General features: G+C 31.4%; 1 protein-coding gene across 2 annotated transcripts; it reads right to left on the bottom strand.

Moving 5' to 3' along the window:
* Positions 1–5,339: 5,339 nt before the first annotated feature.
* Positions 5,340–22,330, bottom strand: LOC123302129 (leishmanolysin-like peptidase). Of its 2 annotated transcripts, XM_044884926.1 has the most exons (8): positions 22,116–22,330; positions 9,308–9,408; positions 8,698–8,728; positions 7,637–8,631; positions 6,947–6,976; positions 6,740–6,872; positions 6,500–6,659; positions 5,340–6,002 (listed from the first exon to the last, which is right to left on the bottom strand). In XM_044884926.1, exons 1-8 carry the CDS (start codon positions 22,248–22,250, stop codon positions 5,539–5,541), a joined length of 2,049 nt encoding a protein of 682 aa, XP_044740861.1. In that variant the 5' UTR covers positions 22,251–22,330; the 3' UTR covers positions 5,340–5,538. The 2 variants fall into 2 exon arrangements, with proteins under 2 accessions (XP_044740861.1, XP_044740862.1); XM_044884927.1 differs by lacking the exon at positions 6,947–6,976.
* Positions 22,331–22,978: the final 648 nt, after the last annotated feature.

Genomic DNA, 22,978 nt, shown 5'->3' with positions numbered 1-22,978 from the left:
CAGACGTATACGTCTATAATAGAGACCACCCTCATTATTATTTTTAATCTTTATTTATTTAAACTACATCCGTTACAATTACATTTTTATGATGTGGGTGGAGTCGGTTACATCGTTCTCATCCAAGCGACGAAAGTGTGATCAATTTTCCGCCCCATTAATTATAATTGATCAGGTTGCCACTGCCTGGATTTGAACGGTCAAATGTCGGCCACTTACATAGGTACAGAAAAAGTCGTGAGCAACAAATGGTACATCATTGAGGCCACATTAAACCACACCCCCCCTCCACATATCTAAGAACATTCTCCATTGAATTATCTCTTAAGAAATCAAAATCGGTTCATCTGTTTAGCAGCTACGATGCCACAGACAGACACATAGCGGTCAAACTTCTAACACCCTTCTTTTTGATTCGAGTATTAAAAACATGATATTTCGACGTAAAAAAAGACAGGAGTGTTGGGAAGTTGTTACGTCCTAAAAGCAATTCTTAACAATAACTCAACTCACACACAAGGCTTTTCCAGCCTTTAGTTCAATTTGGAAGACTGTGGAAAGGCGGAAAGTCTTAAAAATCCAAGATCATAACACACTTTAAAAAACTCCTCTTTTAAAAGCTGTCGAAAACATCTTTAAACGAGTTAATTAATCTAGAAAAATTTTTGAAATAACTGTAATTTATTGTAAAAAAAATTTAATGAAAATTTTTAGATCTAAACTCGTCATAAAAAAATAAAACAATAAATTTTGATAAAAATAGTCTGAACACGATTTCATACGAATTAGCTCATCGTTATCTAAACTTACACATAATTATAAATACTCTTAATTTTATCAAAGCTACTTTTTGATAGCACTAGTATTCAAGTACGTACCCTCATTTTTAAGAGCAATTTCAATTTTTTTATATCTTAGACAAAATTTTTAGATGGCGTTTTATTGACCTAGAACCAGTAACGGATTAACCATTATGCGAATTATCTAATCGCCTACGGGACATGAATCAGCTACGAGTCCCGGGGAAAGGTCAAAATAGAACAAATTTGGACGAGAAGGGTCACACACAAGACGGCACCAAGTTGATTTACGAAGACTAAAAAAATAAAAAAAGAAGAAAAGGTAAATTTTAATAAGAAGGGACGCATACAAGGTGGCGCCAAGGTGTCTTACGAAGGGTTTGTCTAGGGGCGACGGCATGTTCATTTACAAAGATTAACAAAAAAAAAAGCACCCGGGGGGTTCTCGAAGTAGTTTTATTTACTCTCCAGTGCTCTTCGTTCTAACCAGTCTCTTTTTGAAAGCTTCTCTCTGGGAATGTGTTCCAAAACGAGGGTTAGTAGCTAAATGGCGAATACTTACATATTATAGATACCTACCATGAACGGAAAATGGAAAATAAAGAAAAAACACAAAAATTTTTCACATTTTATACGAATAATATATTTGATACAAATTATTTGTTGAAAATATGAGTATTTCAAAGAAAAATTGTTCTTCAAAGAAAGCAAAATATACACTTTTCATGGAATTCAAAATACTTAAATACAGAATGAATCAGACTCAGATGTAGACGCAAAATAAAAACACATTTTGTTTGACGATCAGACTTCCATATTTAATCAGAGACGGATGACTTTAGTGAAAAAGCCAACGAATTAGTTCCTAGTAGCAACTAATTTGATAGCTCTTTCACTAAAAATCAACCTTCTCTGAGCAAATATAGAAATCTGATCGTTAAATAATTAACTTTATCTTTTATTTTTCCTCAGAGAAAAAAGATTTAAATGAAAGATGGACGGTGATTCGCGGCACGTATTTTAAAACGGCCATTTAATGCATCTTTTAGTCTGATTCATACTGTACATGTGAATAGGCCTTTTAAAATAAAATATAGGAAATATTTACATCACAGAAAAATTATGATCTCTAAGAGAAAATGGAAAATATATGAAGAAAAAAATACATGTATTTAGGAACTAAAATAAAAAATATCCTTTTTTAAAATCATGTATATTTTTCCAAAATAAAAGAAAAAACAAAATGGAGTCTTTTTTTTAAGTTTTATTTTAAATAAATAAATTTTCAAAATTATTTGTGACGGAATTTTTTTCTTTTTGTTCATACAAAACTGGTCGTAATTTGAGGTGAATTTTCATGGTACTAGGACACTTCAATGGACCTTTTAACGATTTGTGGCGTTAAACGATTTTTATTAAACAAAATTAAGATATGACGTCACATAGAAAATATTTTTATTTATAAAAACAAAGTTCTTTGTCTTTTGTTAAAATTATAAAATATTGCACAATATTTTTTTTAGTACAGCCGCTGTCACTTATATGGAAGCCATTCTTAACTCGATAAGACAATTACGGAATTTTCTCCCGACCAAAGAAGACAAAAACAAATTCGGCCAGAGGATCAAAAAATTCATAACTCCTCGAGTTAACTATGACTTGCATCTTCCGGACAGTGTTTGTACTATTTTTAAGATTCATAAAATTATTTTTTATACGAAAATATTGGATTTAAAAAAAACATTATCAAAACACCATCCCAAAAATGTATGGACTATGGACGAACAATCCGAGAAGCCTGTAAGAATTCTGCACAAAATCATAATTTCAAACAATTTCTGGTGGATTATTGGAACCAAGTTCGGTAATAAACTTCGAAAATGTTCGTATCTATCTAATGAGATCTCATACCCACACTTCCATATCCACCGGTTTTTATGATTTCTGACAGATTCAAATTTTGTATTTTTAAACGTTCTATCACTGGATCTGGATTCTGGATCGAATTTAGTCGTACGAGTATCTGGCCTTGGTGACCTTTTTATAAAATAAGGTTTGTGTTTCACAAACAGTGGCGGATTTAAGGGACCCAATGATGAGCATGAATTGGAGTTGTTTACAATTGTTTAATACCATGAAGTTAGTCAATAAACGAAATGTCACTTACAATAGACAATGATAGATTAAGTTTCATCTATGAACACATTAATCGAAATATCACTAAAAATAGACAAGGATAGACAGATGACAGATTAAGTGTCATCTATGAACACAATAAACGAAATATTACTAAAAATAGACAAGGATAAATAGATGGCAGATTAAGTGTCATCAATGAACACAATAAACGGAAATGTCAATAAAAAAATACAAGGATAGAAAGATGACAGATTAAGTGCCATCTATGAACACAATATATAAGCTGCATTTCTAAATTATAAGCTGCAATATATAAGCTGCATTTCTAAATTGTTCTTTGACTACATTTTTTCTCGGTGAAAGATGATTTTAAGTTAAAAAGTCAGTAAATTACTGGAAGACAATTTTTGTTTTTGTACACTTAAAATCGAGCGCTCGATATGAATTGCTTGTCGGATCATTGTTTTCTTAAATCCGCTACTGTTTAAAAATCTTTCTTGCACCAAACATTTGAACATTTAGGGCCACATCTTTCACAAAACAAAAAAACAAAAAGCCAAACAGAAAAATGTATCAAAATGCTAGTCCTTCGATTTAAAAATTGATTTCAACAATTTAAACTTTTATTATTTTAAAAATTATTTTATTTGACTAGAGTAAAGTTTTATTTTTAAGCCCCTGTGAATATTTCAATTTTTTATAAGGTCTTATTCATAATTGACATTTGTTGAAAAATATCTAAGATTCAAGTAGGACCGCCCTAATTGTATGCGCACACTTATTTGCCACCAGGGCTATAACTTCAGGGGAAAATTTTTAAAGCTTGGCAGTATTTTTATTTAAAATGTAGTCGTATAATTATTATGTTAGAAAGGGCTCATTTCAGGGCTCTTTTTCCTCAGCCTCACTGACTCAAAGTTCCCTTTCATTTATTCTCAAAAATCTCACGATTTATAAATGGTAGGTAGCCTGGTAGTATAAATTGAAACTACTTAAAATGGGCCAGCTTTCTGCTGTAATTAGTACGAATTACTATCGCTAGTTGACGAGGTTGCAACTTTCAGCTATCTGATAAATGATAAGTACAAGTCTTACCATCTAGTAGTCTAAATTGGAACTAAGTTTAAGTTAGTACGAATAATTCTCGTCAGTGGAACGAATAACTCTCAAGGGAACGATTACTACTCTATGTCCACGAGTTCGTGTCCGCAATACACCTTAAAACGGTCCTGCTTTTTATAAATACGAAATGGCACAATTCGTGTTTACACTGCTGCTTGATGGAGATTAAAATCTTATCATTAAAATTAAATCTATAAGCCTAAAATCAAAAAACATTTTTTTACTTTTTGATAACTGACCTAAAATATAAAAAAAAAAATTAAATACAAAATTCGAAAAGTATTTTTTTTCGATTTTCTAAAGCTTTACCATAATTATACATTAAAACAAAAAACTTTTAGGCAGACTAAACATTCAAGAATATTGTCATAACAAATTTGAAACAAGGTTTCTAAAAGACCTAAAATTCATCATTCAGAAATAACTAGCTTTAATAGAGGCGATGCGTGGCCACAATTTGACAAAAAACAAATTATTGGAATATTTAAACAAAGATTGCCATCCTACTTAAGAGCCTTATTACTAGCCATTACCGTTATTATTGGGATTTTGCGCAGGACATGCGACAGGCCAAACTGTATATAACCCCAAGCTTGGTTATTCAACTGTGGGACTCGGCTGAATCTGACTAGAGCACCGTTAAAAAGGATTGTGGGACTCTTGACAAGATACTGTCAATTGAATTACAACTTTCATAACATGGGGATCTCTGATGATTTCACTTGTAGAACGTGTATGGAAGACGATGAGATCTCCATTGATTTTATTTGCACCTGCTTTAGAATGCTTGGATCCGAAACCCTGAACTCATCATCCTGGAAAGAATTCCGACGGAGAAGGTGTGGACTTTACATGTGGCGTCTAGCCTTGACAGTATCCCATAGCTTCATCTACTTAAAATAACATTTCTTAACGTCGTCTATTAGGGTCCCTTTCTTTAAGGGGTTATATCCAGTTTGAATTTCAAGTGGATCCAATAAATATTCACGAAGATAAACGAATGTAAACAACTTTTGAACCTTTAAACGCGTTTTTCTCGAAACAGTCGATGAGCAAGATTTCTCCAAAACGGCTCGGCCGATCGGATTCGAATTTTTTCACAATTTTCTTAGATATTTTTACCAGGTCTTCCCATAAAAAGCTAAGAAATAACGCTCGGTTTTTTTGCGCTCGCAACTGGATATAACTCCTTAAGACTGACTGTGACTCTGAGTTTTGTGAGAAGATTCGTTAGACTCGATTTGCTCTGTGATAGCAATCTAAATTCAGAGTGGCTGTAATTAATATATCGTACGCGCATGCACATCGCCTCAAACAATCCTGCCTGTACTTGCCACTTGGTACTTGCGTACTGTTGATTGATTCAAATAAAAAAATAAAAGGGTTGTTGTAGCTGCATTGTGTTATTATTATTATCAAAGCAAGCAAGAATGGTTGCTTTGGAATGTATACGTTACGTTGCTTTCAAACATTTGGGTCAACTTGGAATGTAAAAACCTTGATTAATAATTATCAATAAAATAACGTAATAACAAAATGAAACAATTGTAGATTTGACACAGCCATTACATTTAAGCTCATCTCTTGGATATTGTGTGGCGGGGGGTGCCTCTTCTGATCCTTTACACTGTTTACCAATCTTATATAATTCAGTACCGCACAATTCTTGACAACGTGGACATAATATTGCACCTTTATGTAACCATTCGTCTCGTACAATCCGTATTGTGATCTCTTGACCTGGATAGTAGCATGTGTACGAGTAATTTCCCACAATTATATTTAATCGACCACCGTCGCAATTGTATCGATAACATCCAGAACCCCAATGACGCCATTGACGTACTTGACCACACGAACGCTCCTCCCACATTTGATTTGTATGATCGAAACATAACGATTTTTCACCATACGATTCCAATGCGAAATTTTTATCCAAATCTGAAATATAATCATTTGTAATTGACTTCTTTCAAGATGGTTGGCTTCAAATTTTAGGATCCAAGAAGATTGTACTTGGTCGAATTCATAGAAGTAATAACATAGAACCGTAATGTGGCCATCTAAACGATTAATCGCCATAGAGAGAGACCTAAAAAAGTACGCGTACCTGTCTTGGTCTGTCTCATATTACCTCTATGAAATACACAGACACGCACGTGTTTATACAAAATATTAGTATTCGCGCTTTATCAGGCTGCGAGACAAAGAGAGAAGACCCTCTTTTCGGTCTTTTTTTTAACGATCAATTCACTTATTGCGTTTTCTATGCTTTTAAGCCTCTATGTTATATAACCTCTTTGGTCGGATTACACCATTTTAAATTTTTAATGAGTCGTCAAAGTAAAGTTGACTCAAGTGATTCCTATTCCGAATGGAAAGAGCTGGACAGTGACAAAGAAGATGAGGACCTGGACCTGGGGGTTTATTTGACTTACGTGGGGTATTGTCTTCGTATTGACATTGTGATCCTCGTATGGTGATGTTTTTAGACCGCCATGTAAACTCTTGAATATATGGACAGTAATCGGCTAACGACACAGAACCTCCATAAAAAGATTCCTGTCCACTTTCCACATGTTGTATATAATCAAAATTCTGAAAGAAAATCAATCCACAAATTATAATTGGAATCCAGAGTGATTTCCCAGAGCTCTGAGCGACTATTTTGATTATACCTGATATATCGCTGGTAATTCTTGATCATGTTCGGCTAAATTGCACAAGGCAACTGAAGTTCGATCCTCAGTGCATTCCGTTTGTAATGGATCTCTTTTCACTTTATTACAAAATGGATGAATGGAGCGTCCTCTACAAAAATTACAAAATCAAATTATTTTCTTGGATACATTTTAAAAAAAATTGAATAGCGTGCGTAAACTTACCGAGTAATCTGAGTACCATCATTTGTTTCGCTTAAAAATTAGTAATATTAATTTTGGATTAGTAATTAAATTTAAGCTGTACTTGTTAAAAAGCGCCCCAACTTCCCAACAATTTTTAGAATCATGATAGAAGAACAGTAGGTATGTCAATGAGCCCAACTGTTCTTTTACCACTAAAAATTAGTTCTGTACAGTGACATTATTAGATTCATGTTAGTCTCACCCTCCACATCCCATAAAAGCGAAATATCATCGACTTAAATACTCTTAATTTTTCATTAATGCTCGAGTCTTGTCTCTAAGTCGTGTTTCGAAAATGGTTCGAGATAGAAGAAAACTTAATAAAAATATATTTCTCTTAAAAATACTAGCAACTGGTTATTCAAACCATTTTCTTGTAGACAGTGTCGCATTTGCTATTGAGGGAGCCTAGAGGGCCGCTTAAAAACAAATTGTTGATCAAACGGTTCCCCTGTGAGATCCCAAGTAGGTTTAAAAGGACTAAAAAAACGTGGAATGAAGTGAAAATTATTTTGGAGCCGCAGGTGGATTTAGGGGCGGAAAAAACCTCAGAGCGCTTCTGCTTAAGTGGATCTCCACCAAAAATCGCCGAAGATATTTCGCCTAAATGCATCCATGCACCATTTGATTTTAGGATGAAGCAATTTAAATTATCCACTCTAGACTTACTTAGCCGATTTAATAGCCATCCATTCTTTGCAGCTTTTCATAACAAAATCACAGCCAAGACCACGTCCCCAGGACATCGATTCAGCCATCCAATAATTGGCTTTGTACCATCCCGTGTCTTCCATCAATGCCAAAGATATCCTTGATATCACTGGATTTTGAGTGTGTGTTCCAGTCATCGCTTCATTTTCAAAAACTCGTTTCTCCCAATGCGTGAGAGCCGTGCCGTCACCACCTTGATCTTCTAGCTCAGCACCTTCTAACTTATCACAATGAAAATAATTTCGAACTTCTTTAACCACACGGGGTGTGACCACCATGTGTACAGTGCGTTTCATGGAGCCACCACGTACTAGCCATGCTTTCCGTTCAACGGTTTTAATTACTTTATCGCTCCATTGATGCATTTGAAGTGTTTCGTTGAGTGGAGGTCGGCCCGTGTCTTGTTTCCGTGTAGTTAATGGCCGTCCTTCTGAATCTCGGTAAAATCCGTATAAACTGGCAGAGAATCCTAACGCATGTAATATTTCATGTTTCACTGTCGATAATAAGGTTTCAAGTTCTTGAGGTTTTGTGTTGATACTTTCTGGACAAAAGTTTGCATAACCAGCAATTGGACGATCTAATGCAATTTCTTGTTGGCAATGCGCAGCATATGCAACAGTTAAACCTTTGTTACATCGCGTAGTTTGCATGGCTGAGACATAAAATAAAAAATCAGCATTGTCAATACCAGGTCCTGCCACGGAATTTGGATCTTCACGACAATTTTGTCCGGTTGCGTTACATACACGACATACATCTAAATGCGCTTCCGGTACTTCGACTTCGCCGCACATGGTTTTTGCTCGACATGAGTCGATACAATGCGTTAAATATTTCCTAACAAATACTTGAGGGTGATCACATTTCCTATTTAATCTAATCACATTTTCAGATTTTCGCACCATCAGTGCTTTTTCCCAAAAGCTTACAGCTTTCGGTAGAATTGTACTCTGAAATAATAAATCCAAAATTAAAAAATTGTTTTGATTAAGTAATTTTGTATTTATCAAACTTACATTAATTAAGGCAAATCGCTCATTATCTAATCTGTAACAAAATCGAATTACAATTAATTGATTATCACATAACATTCATCGAATTGATCTTTTTTTTTAACCGATTTATTAATAGTGAATTTTCTGAATCAATTTCATATCGATATACAATTTTTTCTTTAAATTATTTCCCATAGTACATCAATAAGTGCGAGACAGTACATATACATTAAGCAATGTGTATAAGAAAGATACTATTATATGTCTGTTTGTTACAGTAGCAGCACAATAGTAGCAATACGAACATGCAAACAGGCTCTTTCTAACACTCATTGCATGGGAAATCTATCTCTCATTATCATGGGAAATCTAACACTCATTGCATCGGGTTCCGTAGCCGAAAAAACTAAAAACTGTCGATGATATTCCAAATCGGCTCAGTTTGGAAAAGGCTTTAACGAAAAGGGCAATTTAATGGAGAGTGTTCTTAGATATGATTCAAATGCAAGTTTAGGGTTCCGTAGCCGAAAAATTTGTCGGGGGTTTTTTAAATTTTTTAAATTTCACTTGTTTCAGAAAATTCGCTTAAATATTTAATGCCTAAACCTAAAAAAAAATAAAAAAAATTTACCTATAAACACTATCGTCATACCACAGTAGAATTCGTAGTGGCTGATCAATACTTCTCTTTCGAATGACATGCGGAGGGTCAATGTATGCACCATGCACCACCTTCAAATAAAAATAAATTTTTTAATACAAACAAATTTAATTTCCTGATGACAATTTCACGGTCAAAATAAAATATAAAAACAGAAATTTTAAATAAAAATAATAATTTTAATATTAATTTAATTAAGAATAAAAACAAGGAATTCGAAGCGTATAATTTTTCAGGCACGTAGCCATGAGTGTACTGAGCGGGGGGAGGCGGTAGTGAGAGTAGCTATTTCTTTTTAATCCCCTTAATATTATCGGAGGAGTTCAATATGAACTTAAAATTGACTTTTGAAGCTACCTACAAATTTTCAACTCTTGTATAGTTTTTGAGAAAATGTTTCAAACAAAAGTTGTTTAATTTTTCATAACACGTTTACGGTTTACACGAGGAGTCCAATCTATCTAAAAAAATTACAACTCAGTATCATTTTTCGTTTTTGAGTTATCGCGATGACGTCCGGACAAACGGAAATGGACTAATTAGGTCCATTTTATCAACACTTCAATATTTCTAAGCGTTACGAGCATGGGACTAAACTGTGTTAGTAGCGTTCAACAGCGCTCAATATTTTTGGCTTATTTTAAAACGTAGCACACTTTTGGCGCGATCTACAAGAAAAAAGCTACCTTAATCCCTGAAAACTTCCGTACAATATCTTTGGATAATGAAACTTAGAAGAACAGCGGGAAAAGTGGGCGATAAAGAAGGGGTGTAGGCGGGCCCTTATTTGAGTCTCTGTAACTACGTGCCTGAATTTTTATTAAAAGATCTTGTTTTAATTTTTGTAAGGTCTTTTTAGTTAAAAGCAAGGTTGAGGAGCAGTTAATGATGTGTTTACACAGATACACATATCTGTGAATCTGTTATATAGCTCAGTCGCTACAAACTATTTATAACATGTTCCGATATACACTGAGACTACTGTAGGATATGATATTTATTCAGTATACTGCGAAGCCGTTCCTTTTTAGTCACCTATTCTCGTTTCAGGTTAAAATGGAACGCAGTCCAGTATACTGTTACTCCGTTTTTTTGAAACCATTGTCAAACGAAAGTAATTTTTTATAAAAAGTTCTCTGTTCAACGAAATAAATTATTGTTTGAATATTGTTATAATTAAATATTTGATGAATATTTATGATATATTCAAGATTAGTTAAAAAAGTTAAATTTTTTTTACATTCTAATAAAAATATATGAATTTTTATTAAGTTAAAATGTTAATGTCTAAAATTTTTATTAAAAAAAACAATTTTATTTAACATTTTATAATAAGGTATTATCGTTAATCAAAAATAAATCATGAAATTTGAAAAAAGTTAAAATTTATGTAAAAATATTATTAAAAATTCTGATTTCGAGTCATAAAAGTACTTTTTTCTTTTAAAATATTAAAATTAAAAATCGTAATTTTTAAACTGTATATCACGTGACCTAAAACGCGGGTAAGTCCTGCTGTGATGTCATATCGGTATGAGCCATAGACCATCAGTTAGTTTAGTGTAGACAGCTGGGTATAATATATACATAGATAATAAGTATTTATATTTATTATAATCAGATGTCTATGAATATATCTGTCAAACTTATTTGTGTTATTTCGTATAGTGATACCGATATTACGTCATCAAATTGGATGCCCGCGTTTTTGACAGTTTAAAAAAGGTTTAAAATTTAATTTCAGTTTTTGGCAAGAAAGCGTGTGTATTTTTCCGAAATAAATTTTTAGTGGCTTTTTATTAGCAAAATCAACATTTTGAAGTACTTTTTCAAAAATAGTGGAATACAATATTTATTTATATTCATAATTAACGTGAAATATTATAAAACTGGCGCTATTTGAATTTGATCACGTGACCAAAACACTGAGAGTACCATACCTCTAAAACGGCAGTGCTTGCAGTACAAAAATGGCGGTGATTCATGACGTCATTAAATTCCCTAGAGTACAGAAAACAGAATTTACATCACTCTCGGTCTATTTCTTAGCCGATTTTAATTTTATTTTCACTTTTTGATATCTCTTTTCATATTTTATTAAGAAATGCAAAAAAAATTCAGGTATATTCTCTATTGAATATATTTTGTACTTAAGATGTAGCGCCATTATCGTAGAATTTAGAATTAGCTGGCTATACTAAACAGAATATGATGAATGACCTTTGATGTAAAAAAATTGTAATAATTAAAGCGCTGCGCTGCCACTGGCGAGTCTACGAGTACGATTTAAATGTAATAAATTTAAATATAAGTTTGCTGAATCAATTAAAATTTTTAAATTGTTTATTTATAACACAAAACAATTTCAATTATATTGTTTTAATCAATTTGTTTTTATTCCATTTTATTCGCTCAATGGGAAATTTCTTCCAAAAGAAAAGCAGTACCTAACGGCTTTTTTCTTTCTAATTTAAATAAAGTCGTTTAAAAAATTGTTAGCATTCTTTTTACCGAACAACTTGTTTCAGAAGATATGCAAGGATTGAATAATACTAGGGATTTCAATAAAACTTTATGAAAACATTTTTTGATTAATAAAATTTCCATAAAATTACAAAAATTCATGAAAAAATGATGAATTTTTTTTTTTATCCTTTTCAATTGGATATTTCTATATCCAAAAATCTAGAGAGTGTGATAAAAAACTATCTAAAATATTTAGACAATCTTTTAGTTTATAAAAATACCATAAAAATATAAGGTTGTCGATGATATCAAAACAAAATTTTAATTTAATTATGAGTTCATCGAAGATCCATCATTTGATGAACAGAGACGACTATATAGTTAGAGTATGATGATTGAAGAGCGATATCCATATTATCAAATTTATAAACAGCACACAATAAGTACAACTTTATTTTCCATCAATAAAATGCATGACTTTAAACGTAAATCAATCTCTTTCATAGAAGTAATAATTTTGTTTATTTAACTTCAGTGATTTTGTATCAATGAATTCAAATTTTAAATGCAATCCCATTCTTTTGTAACAAATATTTAGCTGTACTTGTTCCAATCATTAGGAAATTGTTTGAAAGTATTTTTACTTTATTTCAATATAAAATCGCCAACTTCGTGATGAGGTTGTCATTATTTTATTTTTTGTTCAGTGTAATGTTTTCGTGAAAAGCATTTATGACTGGACGCAACCACAGGAGGGGTTGAAATCCGTATACTTTTTTTTAAATATTGACAGTAATGGTAGCCGTTTCTTCTATTTTATACTCTTATGGTGTACTCGTATTGTATGAGCTCGTGTAAGACCCACATGGGCCTATGTACCCAAGTACGTACCGCATCTGTTAGGTGTGGGTATCAGTCAGTATCAAGTGATATGTCTAGGTAGCTATAGTTGTAGCTTTCTAAGTAAAAGTTCTCATGTTACAATAATGTTAATGTAACAATATGTAATTGTTATTTCAGTTGGTATCTAATTACAAATTCATTACACATTACTGATTACTGATTACCAGGACATTACACCACACTACAATATGATCCATGTTCCATGTACACTCACTGTCAGAAAAAGTGCCACAGTTAAAACATTCTAAGCGTACGCATCATATGTTATGTTATAATAGTAACACTTAGAATGTTTTAAAACGAGCATTTTTTGTGACATTGAGTATACCATCGATGCTCACCAATATCACTTATCAACATATTTACAAAGTGTACCAACAATTATAGAATCGTACACTGAAAAAAAAAAGTTAAAATAATGACAACCTCATCCCGAAATTGGCCGTTTCATTCACTTTCAAACAATTTCCTAATGATTGGAACAAGTACAGCTAAATATTTGTATTTACAATAGAATAGGATTGAATTTAAAATATAAATTCATTGATACAAAATCACTGAAGTTATATAAACAAAATCATTACTACTATGAAAGAGATTGATTTTAGTTTAAAGTCATGCATTTTATTGATAGAAAAAAAAAATTGTACTTAGTTGGAATATAATATAATCGTGTAAATAAAGCGAATCGATGAATTAAAAGAAAATTTCTTTGCGTTTAATTTAAATAGAGGATTTGGTTATTATGATTGCATATCTATCATGTCTAGTCCATATGTGATTGAGCCAACTTCACGAAGATTGTTGTAACAAGGACACTAAAATCAATAGTAATCCATCAATAGTCGCTGGTTCAAATCCGACTTGTAAATATCTAATTTTTTTTAAAATAAACCTGTTAGCAGGTAAAAACCTTTTACTTTTTTTTACCTGCTCATGTGGTTGTATCAATCACATAAGTATTTTGTTATAATATTAATAAGTGGGCAGATATGATCTCGCGATGAGGTTGAGACGATTTCACATCGGTTGGTATTAAGAATTTTTTTTTTCAGTGTATATCTTTGTACGCGTGGGTGTACACCCTGTAAAAACAAATGATCCGTGGTATTAAAATAATAATTGATATTTTTAATTCGTAGCTGACATGAATCATAATTCGTAACGCCTATGCCTCCCAAATATATTCGCACCAGCTAATGCTCATTTACTTTTTTAATCACGTATTTATTTTAAATTTATGGTTTCGAAAAATTCATGAGCGCAGTATTCCATCACTAAGGTCACATTTTCTTTCAGTAAATGCTTTTTACATAGGTACATAAAATGGGTACGAAGACGGCTGCAGGGCTTGGAAGTTGATACTTCCAAAAGACGCCTACGTAACTGTAACTCATGTAAATTTTCAACACTGAAATTCAATTTGGTATGACTATACAGACACGCAAAGTTTTAAAACCTACTAGAAAATTTCGTACTTTGACCTAAAAAAAAAAAGGAATAAACTGGGAAGTCGATACCCCCAAAAGGCACTCCCTTGAAATTAATTCAAGCTAGTTAAGTAGGACTGTAGAACGTCCTTAATAAGCTGGCGAAATAAACGAATGTAAATCTGATATTTTCAACTGATGATGAGTTTTGTTATAACTTCATGAATGTAGACGAAAAATAAGAATAAAATTTTTCGATATGTGTCTTAATTTTCGAAATATCGAAAGCTGAATAATTAAACAAAATGTTCAATTTTCGATATTTTGACAATTACGCCAGATATCGAAAATTTTATTCTTACTTTTCGTCTTATATCGTCAAGTAATAATATAAATTTATCATCAAAATTGAAAATATATATTTTTTAAATTTGTGCCCCCACTACCGTGCTCATACATCCTTAATAACGAACGTATGGTGTTGATGTCGGTGCCATATGGTCGATCTTCAAAGTATTTTATTGTTAAAAATCAAACATGATTGATTTGTTCATTTTTGTAATTATTTGTTAACGGTTTTTATTTATTTAGAAAGTGCATTCACACGTCACACATAGACGTACGACTTTGGACCATTTCAAAAAAAAGTCACGAAAAATAATTGGAAAAAGCAATAATGAATAATTGGAAAAACCAATTTAATCATAAACGATGTGTTGTTAGCTTTGTAACCCTGCAACCTGCAATTTTAATTTTATTATAAAATGCAATTTAATCGATTTTTTCTAATATTACACGCGTAATTGACTCATTCATTCAACTAAAAAAAAAAAAAAAAAAAACTAATCAATTGGACTTTTATATTTATACCATGTATATATGTAATATATTATCAAGGTATACTAATTTTAGTCCCAAGTTTGTAACGCTCAGAAATATTGATGATACGAACAAAATTTTGGTATATATGTGGTCATAAAATCACCTAATTGGTCCATTTCTGGTTGTCCGACTACCTGTCATCTGTCTGTCCGTCTGTCATCACGATAACTCAAAAACGAAAAGAGATATCAAGTTGAAATTTTGTAAATGAGCAACATAGGTCAATTGGATCTTGTAAACCGTAATTTTGTAAAAACCGTTAGAGCTAGAAAAAAAGTTTAAATGTAAAAAATGTACCTTACAAAAAAATAAACAACTTTTGTTTGAAACATTTTTTCGTAAACATCACTGTTTACCCGTGAGGGCGCAAATTGTATGGTATGTATTATATGAGAATATCATTTATATGTATGTGTAATGTGACAGTGTAAACAACACTGTCTATACATAGTATTTAAACAATTAGCTCAGTCAATTGTTTGTGAGATTTAGTAAGTTTCAGCTCGATCCGCCCCCCCCTAAATACCTCACGTAATTAATGGACGCCCCCTTGCGTCTGATTAATTAAGGCTGTATAAGAACGGTAGTGTGGACACAAATTCATCATCAAAGTTGAAAATAGAGCACAAATATTTTCAACCCTAAGTCTAAAATTGATTGCTGGAGAGAAGGGACAACATTATCAAGTTCTTGTCCCGGTTAAAATAGGAAACGTAGATTCGGGACAGTTCTTTAGATTTTAGTATTGTGTTGGATGACTGATTGACGGTAAAAAGGGTAATCGGAAAAAATAGTTGACTGTTGAGTGTATTGACATTGTGATCATGAATTTGAAATGGACACACATTTAATTATTAATTTTTATATAATTTTGAATTGGTGTTTACAAAGAATGCCAAGAATGTTATGAAATAATTGAAGCTAATCATTATACTTAGCTTATTAATTATAGCCAGTCAGCCAGACAGCCACTAATTATACAATTGTAACAAATGCATACAATCATGCAATCTAATTTTCAACTTTTGTATGAAAGTTTTATTTACCGGAATTTAATTCCATGTCCAGTTATATGACCCTTAACCACTTTAAAAGAAACAAGTGAAAACAAACAATTGACTGAGTTAATTGTTGAAATACCCTGTATAGAAAGTGTAGAATATCAGTGCTTTCATTATTATACCATGCATATATGTAATATGCAAGGTATATTAAGTTTAGTTCCAAGTTTGTAACGCTTAAAAATATTGATGCTACGAACAAAATTTTGGTATTCCGGTTGTCCGTCCGTCTGTGGGCACGACAATTGAAAAACGAAAAAAGATATCAAGCCGAAATTTTTACAGCGTACTCAGGACGTAAAAAGTGAGGTCGAGTTCGCAAATGAGCAACATAGGTCAATTGGGTCACTAGCTGAATTCAAATTCGATGGAAACTTTATTTATGTATGACTCGCAGGAAAACTGAAATGCCGCGTTTTTCTTTTCAATACAAAGTTTCTCAAGTTCAAGGACATTCCTAAAGGCTCTTTTTTAAGGCTGTCATTTTTGTCTATCATAGTAGGCTTCTCATGAGAAACAGGATAGGGATGGCGTAAATTAGTAACTAAGTTTCAGCTAATGCTAAGTTAGTGAATAAAGTACATAATTAGTGAATTAAAAATAATGATTACTAATAATTATAATTATATGATATTAAATACTTTTTATTGTTTTTATTCATTTTATAAAAAAAAAAACTGAAGAGCAGTTCAACTACATTACTAAGCTTATATTTCCCATTTGTTAAATGTCTCCAATTATTGGATCTATTTTTCTTATCGCACGTTATAATTTGATTGCTGATTGGGAGTTTAACTGTGCAACAATTTAAAACAAACCCTAAAACCCGACGATGTGTTACCTAGGAAACTAAAATTTTTTAATCGATTCAATTTGCCATGAATTTTGAAAATTATTTACAATCTGTCAATTTATATTTTTTTGTCCAAAGTTTATGTTTGAGTTGTGAGTTATCAGAAGAAGTTAAACTTAATAAAGATAATTTAAAGTAAGAACAAGGAAATTTTATGTTATGTCATAATAAATATCTTGACCAAGCCAAATGAAGGTAATGTAATGTACATATTGGGTTGACTACTAAATCAGAAGTATGTCTTTTTCAAACTAATATTACAATTTATTCATAAAGTAAAGAGTTAAAGTAGCTTTAATATTTAATTCTTTAAAGAATAAAACAAATATTTGCCTTCTTAAATTAATACTCTAAATTATCAGTGCTTATCACTTCATTCTTCCCAATTAACCCTCGATACAGAGCATAAGTTTATATTTTTGGGGAAAATATAAGTAAAAATAATTGAAGCAAACTGTAAGTTGTGAATTGTACTTAACTTACAATCAGCTGCTTAAAATTATTATTATAAAATATAATGTTACTGCATTCTGGCAACTGGTGACACGTTGACCCAAGTGTATGGTTTGAGGTAACTTTGACTACTTTTTTTGCTGAATTGTTTCTAATTTCAGTGTCTTGCCACCTATTAATTATCTTGTAAAATTATCTTGTAACCATGCTCACACATCCTTAATTATTTATCGCGTTGAAAAACCAGGCGATTTTTTATACCATGTATATGAAATATACCAAGGTATACTAAGTTTAGTCCCAACTTTTTATACCATGTATATTAAATATACCAAGGTATATTAAGTTTAGTCCCAAGTTGGTAACGCTTAAAAATATTGATGCTATAACAAAAATTTTGGTATAGGTTCTCATAAAATTACCTAATTAGTCCATTTCCGGTTGTCTGTCTGTCTGTCGTCTGTCCGTCTGTCATCACGATTACTTACTTTTTATAGCGTGCTGAGGACATAAAAAGTGAGGTCGAGTTCGTAAATGATCAACAAAGGTCAATTGGGTCTTGGGTCCGTAGGATCCATCTTCTATACCGTTAGAGATAGAACAAAAGTTTAAATGCAAAAAATGTTCTCTATAGAAAAATAAACAACTTTTATTTGAAACATTTTTTCGTAAACATCACTGTTTACCCGTGAGAGTGCATATTATGCGCAAATTGTAGAATTATATCAGTTATGTGTGTGTGACATGTATGTATGTGTAATGGAACAGAGTAAACAACACTGTCTATACATAGTATTTCAACAATTAACTCAGTCAATTGTTTGTTTTCACTTGTTTTTTAAATATGATTAAATTTTCAGTCTGTTTTAAAGCACCAACCATAAGCTACCAGACGCCAGCGACCAGATTGTAATGATAGTGAATACTGAATAGTGATGTGAGTAGCACCTTTTATTCTCAAAGGTCACATACACACACCAATATACCTCCAATACGATCCGATCCAATACGTAGAGGTAGAGGTAAATGTGTATATTTTAATTTAATATTCACGAACTCAACTTCAAATGTATACTTTCACACAAATGTCATGATTCACAATCAAATATAAACTTCATAAACTTTTATTTATTTTTTAATTATTTAAAATAATAGCCGCCCATCTTTATTACATCTAATCTCATCTTTTGCGTTCGTGTACAATGAAAATAATTGCATAAAATTGATGAAAAGCTTTCCAATATGATGGAGTTCTCATGAGCGTTCAACTAGCAGGTGAAAAATTTCAGATTGTCAAGAAAATACTCCAGCAAGTTTGTTTTTATCCTATCCTAATCTTTCTTATTCCTTTATCAAATTCCATGATTCACGACTCATTTTCAAGCTGATTATACCATGTATATGAAATATATCAAGGTATACTAAGTTTAGTCCCAAGTTTGTAACGTTTGAAAAAAGTAGTGCTACCAACAAAATTTTGATACAGGTGTTCATGAAATCACTTAATTAGTTCGTTGTCGGTTGTCTGTCCGTCTGTCAACACGATAACTCAAAAAAGAAAAGAGATATCAAGTTGAAATTTGCTTAGGACGTAAAAAGTAAGGTTGAGTTCGTAAATGAGCAACATAGGTGAATAGGGTATTCCACTATTTTTGAAAAAGTAAATGTTGATTTTGCTAATAAAAAGCCATCAAAAATTTATTTCGGAAAAATACACACGCTTTCTTGCCAAAAACTTAAATTAAATTTTAAACCTTTTTTAAACTGTCAAAAACGCGGGCATCCAATTTTATGGCATAATATGGGTATCACTATACGAAATAACACAAATAAGTTTGACAGATATATTCATAGACATCTGATTATAATAAATATAAATACTTATTATCTATGGATATATTTTACCCAGCTGTCTACACTGAACTAACTGATGGTCTATGACTCATATCGAAAAATTTGAAAAGACAAAAATCCCGCTTCAATAAAAATCATCTAACAATAAGAAACATTAAATGAGGGGAAAATATAACTTGAGTGGCGGAGTTCTCCTACTCACGAGTTTCTTGTTGTTGTACACATAATGAACCGATCTCAAACCCAAAGCCAATTATTTTTGCATGTGTTGCGTTCTTGAATTAATGGACCGTGTAACCAAACCTTTAGAGAATGATGGTCAAATTGTGGTTACAATAATTCTTTTTTCTGTTTCCGATGAAAGTAAATCCTGTTTGAATTTTTCAAATATTCAAAGGAAAATCATTTCCTTTACGTTAAAAAATATTACAGTGTGTTCAAAAACTAAACTCACTTTTCCATGTATGAGTATGACAGCAATGTTTGATTTAAAGGCTCAAAATTTTTTATAGGCAGACTTTTACTCAAAGAATTTGTGGTTTAAGTTTTAGTTTAGATATCCGTGCAAATTTTTAAGAAAAAAGTCATTGAAAATCGATATAAAATACATTGGTTCTTATGGAGGAATCTCAAAAAACGACATATTTTGGAAGTTTTTGATAATTTTCATTTGGAATGAATGAAAACAAATTAAAAAAAAAACTTTTTAATAGAAAGTAAACATATTAGCAATGAATTAGAAAAGAAAAAAACTAAGTATCACCGTCCATATAAGGGATGTGAGAGCAGGGTAGATTTAGGGTTGAAATTATTTTTATCTTATTTTCAATTTTGATGATGAATTTTGTTTTAACTTCATGAATGTAGACGAAAAATAAGAATAAAATTTTTCGATATGTGCCTTGGTTTTTGAAATATCGAAAGCTGAATAATTAAACAAAATTTTTAATTTTCGATATTTTGAAAATTAAGCCAGATATCGAAAAATTGTATTCTTACTTTTCGTCTTATATCTTCAAGTTATAATATAATTTATCACCAAAATTGAAAGTATATATTTTTTAAATTTGTGCCCCCACTACCGTGCTCATACATCCTTAAGCCTATATGTATATAAAATATTGAATTTGTTTACAGAGGGTATAACTAGGAACCAATTAAATTTGTTAAGATGCTTTTGTTTATAGAAATGTTAATTAACTTCTAAAGAAGAAAACAATATCATATGTCGGAAGTCTAATTACAAAAACGATATTTGTTCCTCTATTCTATTCTCTATTGTCTTCAAATTTCTTTTTCACTACACTACACTGTGTTTAAAAAGTTGCGCTCCATATCTATCTTATAACACACACACTTCAACAAATCTTATTTTATAAAATACTTAATTTAGTGAGTCTTGACCTATCTTGACGTTTCAACTGGTTTTTTGTTTTCAAAATTATTCTGATTCTTTTTGTAGAAATGCTTACTCCATCTGTTAATTTGACATATCAATAAAAACAGATACATTTCTAATTTGAATTTGAATATTTTTATTGGCTTTTAAAAATGATAAGTACAAGTATTAACACCTGGTGGTCTAAATTAGAACTACTGAAAACGAGTTCCTGTTTTAATTAGTACGAATTATTATCGCCAGTTGGCAGTGGAGTTTATTCACTTGAATTTGAATACTTTTGTTGGTTGTTAAAAATGGTAAGTACAAGTATTAACACCTGGTGGTCTAAATTAGAACTACTGAAAACGAGTTCCTGTTTTAATTAGTACGAATTATTATCGCCAGTTGGCAGTGGAGTTTATTCACTTGAATTTGAATATTTTTGTTGGCTGTTAAAAATGGTAAGTACAAGTATTAACACCTGTTGGTCTAAATTGGAACTACTGAAAAGGAGTTCCTGTTTTAATTAGTACGTAATGTTATCACCAGTTGGCGAGGTTGCAATTCCCAGTTATTAGTACAAGCTAAATAGCAAAGAATGTTTTAGGGTGGTTCTAGAGGCTTAATCAGATATTAATTGATTTATTCGCCATCTAATAGAAATTTATAGAACTTATAAATGAATTACGGACATTATGACATATTTTCGTATTAAAAACCCTTAAATTTGATATGGATTTTGATCTCACGACCTTTCGTTTGAGGTGCCGAACCATGGAAACTGTACCATTTCGTCGGTGCGTACAATGGTAAGATTTCTCTTTCGGAATAAAATTTAAAAATCCTTAAATTCGCATTAAAAATTCTTGAAGATCATTTATCGGGATCACTTCATCAATATTTTTTCAATACGGCAACTGTCATTCAGGTCTCTAGAGAACAACCTATACACTAGGATGACATTTAAAAAAAAATGTATCCCGCAAATTTCATAAGTTGTTTGACAATATTATTACGAATATTATAACAAAAGTGTTACACAAAAGTTGTGCATAATGATATGTAAAAAAATTCCATTCAATAATTTAATTTATAACCACATGAAGAAATCTTTCCAGTGGCGGATTTAATAAAAAAATAAAGAGCAATTCCTATTTCCAGGGTAAAAATTGACATTATACTTTCGACCTGTCGTCAAAAAAACAAGCTGAATTAACTGAAAACTACAATTATCCTTAGTTTTGAAGATACATGAAATGTAAAAAGAGTTCAAATTTAATAAAGTCAACAAGGGGATGATTAAGGGTTAATATAGCTCCTTTTTTGACTGCTTAAATCCGAATCCGCCACTGAATCTTTCCAAAAAAAATAAAAAATTCTTAAATAACAACTGCAATCTGATATTCAAAATAAAGAAACCGGTATTGAATAAAAGTAAAAAAAAAAATTAACATAAGAATATAATAATTTATTTGAATTTGTTTAATTTGGTTACCTCATGCGCTTTTGGATACTGATGAGTGCATTGTTTCGAATGAAAATTTGAATGTAATGGTACCCCAAGTCCAAAAAAATTGATAAACAACACAAATATATACAATTTTTGACATATGAATTTATCATCAGCCATATTCAAACATTTATTTTGTTTTCTTTTACAGGTATCGTTTTAATTCAAAAAAAAATTGATCACTTGTCATTATTTTTATTTTGTTTAAAAAAAAATAAATAAAACTACACTTGTTTTTAATTGAATTTGTTTTGACATTAAAATTTATAAATGTTCAAACAATGAGTTGTTTTTATGGCACCACGCACGAGACATTACTTATCGCTGCTAAAAACTTCTAGTAGTTACTCCTTAACTATCAGTTCTAGTACTGTTACTGTTGTCAATTCAGTTGTTTACCAAACTAATGTTCATCTACACGAACACGATTCACCATTCACGATGATTTCCACTCCACCACGACCAAGTGCACGATATGCCATAACTGTACACCAGCACATAGACATCTACATAATCATATCGTTTATATCATATACTTCTATTTGAATCATAGAACTACAAGTAACTATAGATTTAGTCATAGGTCTTAGCAAAATGAAACTGCATTTTATACAGAAAGCGAGCCGCTTTACCCAGTGATACTAGAGACCAACATGGATGATTTCATCCGAGGAAATGAAAATTTCATCCACAGGAATTCAAGATGGCGGACTTTATCTAAAATGGCGGCTGCATAATTTAAAAAATTTATAGACTCAAAACGGTTGCACCGATTTAAGTGATTTTGGTGTCAATTATAGACACCTCTAATCAAAAGAAAAACATGCCATTTAATAAATTAAAAATGA

This window comes from Chrysoperla carnea, chromosome X (genome assembly GCF_905475395.1).
Source record: "Chrysoperla carnea chromosome X, inChrCarn1.1, whole genome shotgun sequence".
In the NCBI taxonomy this organism is placed as follows: Eukaryota; Metazoa; Arthropoda; class Insecta; order Neuroptera; family Chrysopidae; genus Chrysoperla; species Chrysoperla carnea.
Note: the sequence above shows the minus strand (reverse complement) of the source record. Positions and strands in the feature narration are given on the sequence as shown.